Genomic DNA, 5645 nt, shown 5'->3' with positions numbered 1-5645 from the left:
ACCCACTCCATCATTAGAACAGAAATTATACTTGGGGTTTATAGATATTCCACAGTCACTCTTCTCATCTCTAAGCTGTCTGCCTGTTATGTCAAGCTCAATCTTAAAAGTTATGGACTTAATTTCATCCCTACTTCTAAACTTCTGGCTTTGGTGTAGAACATGCATATCTTTTGCCTTCACCTAGTTGCCTATTTGTATGTATCTAGCTTAAGTGGGCTTTAATTGTACAAGCTTCTTTTCATTGATTTCTATTTGATCTTTATTTAGGTCTGTTTTGTTGCTGTTGCTGCACACAAGATCTGAGATCCATCAGTTTTTAAAAACACCAAGCCAAAGTCTTTGAAGTTCTGAGACAACATTTTTTAAGATAAACATAACCCAGCAGGTAAGCAGGCAAAGAAATGTAGCCTGTGAGACAATCTCAGAGTATCAGCTCAATAGCAACCACTAATAATATAATAATTGTATTTCCACAATATCCTAGAAACTTGCCGACAACATTTAAAATATGTCAAGAAGCGAGAGGAGCAGTCACAGGATGCAAAAGCTACTTAAATTACGGCACTTCTTAATATAGATTCTAAGTACTTCTATATGCTTGTTGATGAGTTGCCCTTTCTCTTGCATTCTTTCACATATATTTCAAACCAGCACTTACCAGTACCGGAACTTGGAACCCAAAGTGAAATAATGTGCAAAGAAGTTCTTCTGAGGGGGAAGTGGTCTGTCCAAACGGAAGAACGTGTGGTGTTCAACACAAGCTTTCCACAAATTCTTACATGCTCGGTAGTTCACCATATTGAATCCCAGTAATGTTTCTCTAGACTCATGCTAAAAACAAGAAAAAATACTTCACATAAAAATTGTTCCCAGTTACTTCTGAAACTAAGACAAATACTATAACCTTTGGGGTTTTTTTCCTTTTAATAATGCTTTTTGAAGTGGTTCACTAATTCTACATTACCTTTAAGTATTATAAACCCTTTAAAAATACCTTTAAGTTTTCCTTGAAGGAATTTTTTTAAAATGAGCCTGCTCAAAGGTTAACAGCCAGTTTACTGCTATTAAATTAAGTCTAGTTGGGAAGAAATGGTCTCTAAAGATAGGACCCAAACTGTATAAAAAAAATTCTGTGATTCGAGAAGTCAAAGGCAACATGCCTCCCAGTTTCAAGATTACTACAACTAAGATGAGGAACTGGCACAGACATGTGTCGGAGACTGGGAACAAGTACTGGTCTCAAGAGCAACTGATGTATCTACTTCCAAACGATTAAACAGGTTCCTGGTAAAGGGAAGTGGCAAAACTGCAAGGAAAGCTAAGCTATTCTACCTGCTGAGGGAGCTTGATTACAACTTTTGGAGGTCAGAAAACAGCAGCACTATACTTTCTCTTCACAGTATTAAATCCTCCCCAACATTTAGTACATCTTAACTGTTTTCACTTAGTAGAAAATTCCTTTTCCGAGTTAAGCTTTTGCTGGCCTGCTCCTCTTTAGGTGTGCTGAGATACCACGGCATAGACCTGCAACTCTTCTACCAGTGTTGTATTTGGGAAGCTGTTGTGACTCACAGCTAAGAACAGCACCGTGGTTTCAGCCACACGATCAATCTAGGGTAAAGAGTAAAATAGATTTCAAAAGTAAACAGCAAATTCTGAGTCCCTATTGGTGAAATTCAAGAAATGCAAGAACCCAAACCACGGTATTTTACTTCCATTTTCAAAAATTATCCCTATCTCTTTTCTTAATTTCCAAATATTGGCAACCGTCCCCTGTATTTTCTAGGCATGTTGACAGAAGTACTTACAAGTACGTAAACAAAGAAGGTAACAGAAACTAAGGCTATTATGTACTCAGTAAAAAAAAAAAATCTATTCATTAACAATGTAAATTTACAATAATATAAACAAGATATATTACTATTCTCCAAAAGAGCAACTATGTAAAATTCTGGACAGCCTCACCTGGATCCAGTAAAGGACAAATCTGCTAAGATTTTAGATTCCAACAAAAAGTTGTCATCATGTTGCAAATTTTAATGCTTTGTCAGCCTTTTACATTGTTGGAAGAGACTACTTGACAAGTTATATGAGCTGATGACCACGCATTTTCATGTAACTCGGAGTGCTATAACTATGGGGTGAACAATCCAGCATCTCTCCTAGTTTACATTCCAGAGAATGAGCTGATTCGACTCTCATGCCACCATCTGATCACTAGATCAGGCACGAAGCATGAAGGAAGAGCTGGTATTGCAGGATGACAAGGAGCTGCAGCTACATCAGCTTAATTGTAATGCGAAACAGCACTTTCACAGGAACTTGGTGTGTTCGAGCTTTCAAGGTACCTTAACAATAGCTCTATTCATAGCTTTTAAGGCTTTCATTGCAGTGCAGAGGGAACCCATTCTCAAACTCTGCCCTTCATCTCAATTACAGCTAGGAACCGATCTTTAAGGTAAAGAACAGTATAATATATTGGCTACTAAGTGCATCCATCCTTTTCCCATCCACCCCTGCAGGTTCTGTAATACACAAACATAAGTTGAGACACTTGAAATTCACTTTTGTTGATGATTCTGGGGTGCAAGTCCTGGTTTTATTGCAGTCTGGTAGCTGGATTTAGAATAAGATTGTCTGTTTTCCCTGAAAATAGTGGGCTTGAATCAATGTGGGCTCAGTGTAAGAGCCCAAAGCAACATTTATAATATCCATAGTACTCCAGTGAAAACTACATAAAATAGCAGGACATTTATACTGCAGCCTATGAGAATGTTTTTGCAGCACAAGGCTGCAGGAAGATGCTGAATGCTGTATGGCATGACATATTCCAGGATTTTAGGTCTGTTGAGACAGCGTTAGAAAACTACCTGAGGGAGCCACAATTGGATTCTGCTCAGAAATTATCTTGCTAATTGTGCCCATGGTTCCTATTAGAAAGAGGAAAACTCTGCTTGCTACAGAGTGGAAGAAGAGTGAAGCAGCTGGAATGTAATACTGGTGGATAAGGCTCTGAGCCTAAGTGTGAAACCACAGGTGCCATGTAAGTTAATTTAAATCATAACCCTACAGATGTACACCATGTGGCAGGCTGCCTTTAGAATACAAGCAGAAACACTGGAGGACTAGGGCAAAGTAAAGTCTAAGTCATGTTTGTGGTTCCTTTTATCAAAAGAATAAAAAAAAGCAGAATGTGTATCGGTGTCCCTCTCACATAAAACAGCTCAGCCCTTGAACGTTTGCCTTCGTTCAAACCCACCTGCGGCTGATCTGAAACAGGGACTTCAGAGCAAATTTTTCACTGCTCAGGAGAGAATCTGGGTTGAAAACCATATCCTCTAGTGTGTCCCTTTCACTTTGCCTAAACAAAGACAAATCCCAGAACAAAGCAAAAATTCCCTACCCCCATCTCTGAGAGTGACAAGAAGACTTGTGCTTTGTAAGCGGCAGATGCTCCAGAGACTCAAGATACTGCACAAACAGTGGATAAAGTCCTGTGGAAGCTTATATGCAACACAGATCGTGCCAACAGTATCTGTTCTTCATGCAAAAACCCAACGGCAGAAACTTCAATGGGATTTGGCAACAATCAACTAGGCCTCTAACAAATGCCAGTGTTCTTTAGGATTGAGTATATACTTGGGCAGATAATCCCATATATCACCTTGTGATTCCAGCCCAAGTTCTTCCTAGAAGTCAATAATAATAAAAAAAAAGACAAAGCACAAGCTTCAGATTCATAATCTATAATTAAAAAAAAATAATAATCATCATCATCACCTTGGCCACTCACTGAAATCAATCTTAGTCATGGCCAAGATTTCTCATACCATTTTCTTACAGACTCAAGTAATTTTTACTTGAGCACAGACATCCAGGCTCTAAGAAAGCAAAAGAACATGCTGAACAGCTTATCAGGCTGCCAAAGAATCAAGACCACTAAAGTATGCTGGAGAGCATTAAGGGTTTGATGCTGACTATTGACATTATAGCAGCCAAGGGTGCAACTAATTTAAAACAGAGAAGCTATGGGAAACGTCTAGAAAAACAAAACTACTGAATTACTTTCAAATAGTTCCAAAGCATGTAAGGAAAGCAGCATACGAGATAAGTAGAACAAACAAAAATATGATGAAAAAAAATGATATTAAAAGTTACAGTTCAGGGGTCTTGTAATGTCAGATGAAGAAGTCATACACACAACATTCTTTTCCCCCCACAAAACCAAAAAGTGACAATGGAAAGAAAATCTACTCTGTGCCAGTTCTACAAAATGTCAGAACCCACAACTAACTTTCATTCAAGATTCTATTATGCTGCCAGTGGAAAAAGAGTTAGACATTAAACTACTTCATCTGACTTCAAGTGATTTATTTAAACACAGATATAATCAATTAAAAGTAGGCAAATAATTCTTTACTTCTGTTGATGACTCTAAGCAATGCCAAGACAGGGAACAAATTTAATCAGTGATTAAAAGGTAAGGCACTGGCACTTTTGAGGACAGTTTCAACCAAAAGCTCTCAAAACTCATTAGCAGTATTTGAAATATATCTGTTTAGGACTACTTAAAAGCATAGGTAGCCCATTTTGGAAAAGAAAAATACTGGAAAATTCCTCGCCCAAATCCACTAATCCTACAGCATCACAATTCTACTGCATCTCAATAAATACGGTTGCTCAGCTATACATTTTGTTATATATTTACAAACAACTTTGAAACACATCATCAGCATAGCATGAATATATTTTCACTGCCATATCGTAAATCGGTGCTTTTAAATATACACTCAAAAGCACTAGACCAGAGGTATTTTACATACGAAATGTGCAATCACTGAGTCACTTCACCTAGTTTCTGCTGCCTAAAAGGAGCCATTCAGGCTCCCTTTATTGTTAATAGGAGTGAAAGCAAAAGCAAATATCTACCACTAGAGAACAATTTGATCCCTCCTAAAACACACTTCCAACTCCCCCAAGATGTTTCACTCTTTGCATGTGTTTGGTTACTAGACAGGAAGTTTAATGATTAACTTGGGTTAGCTAATTATCATGAAACAGAAAATACTTTTTAAAAATCTAACTGAAGCTGAATAGGGAGATAAATCTTATCCTACAAGTCTACTCAGGGAAAGTAACCCTGAAAATAACAATTATAATACTAGGTTTGATTAAAAAATTAGTTAAAGTATGCCTTCTTTGGAAGCCAAATTTAAGCTTTGATCTGAAGATATTCATGACTTGGAATGAATGAAAATTAAGTTCTTGCCATCAGTTTTTGTCTGATACATAGCGTTTAAAGAAAAACAGAATGAGGCTTTTTAATTTGTTGGCTTGGATAAGATGTCTCAGAAAAGAAATTCCATTAGTTACATATATTTCCTTCTGAAAGTAAAATATGCAGAGTATTAAAAAGTAACAAAACAAGATGAGAAAGTTAGACTACCTTCAATTATATGAAGAATTTTTTTCCACAGAAAAGCAAGAAAACACTCAAGTACCAAATCGTATTTTATATCTAGGTATGTCGATCTTCAAGGTCCTCAAGTCTGCTACTACAGCCCTTTCTTCAAGTTTTGATTTAGAAAAAAACTGCAGTTTGTAATTGCTGAACTTGAAATTGAACCCCAAATTCTCATCTC

General features: G+C 37.1%; 1 protein-coding gene across 1 annotated transcript in view; it reads right to left on the bottom strand.

Annotated features, from left to right (window-relative positions):
* Positions 1-661: 661 nt before the first annotated feature.
* The window catches only part of LOC104272272 (tyrosine-protein phosphatase non-receptor type 4-like), a gene marked incomplete at its 3' end in the record, with an annotated part of 40368 nt that continues 35384 nt past the window's right edge, over positions 662-5645 (bottom strand). Inside the window, exon 12 of the mRNA XM_009867221.1 lies at positions 662-834. Within this exon, the coding sequence (XP_009865523.1) occupies positions 662-834 (173 nt within the window). The remainder of the gene's footprint in view (positions 835-5645) is intronic.

This window comes from Apaloderma vittatum, unplaced genomic scaffold (assembly GCF_000703405.1).
Source record: "Apaloderma vittatum isolate BGI_N311 unplaced genomic scaffold, ASM70340v1 scaffold22893, whole genome shotgun sequence".
Taxonomy (NCBI): domain Eukaryota; kingdom Metazoa; phylum Chordata; class Aves; order Trogoniformes; family Trogonidae; genus Apaloderma; species Apaloderma vittatum.
The sequence above is the reverse complement of the archived record's forward strand: the minus strand, read 5'-3'. Positions and strand labels throughout refer to the sequence as shown.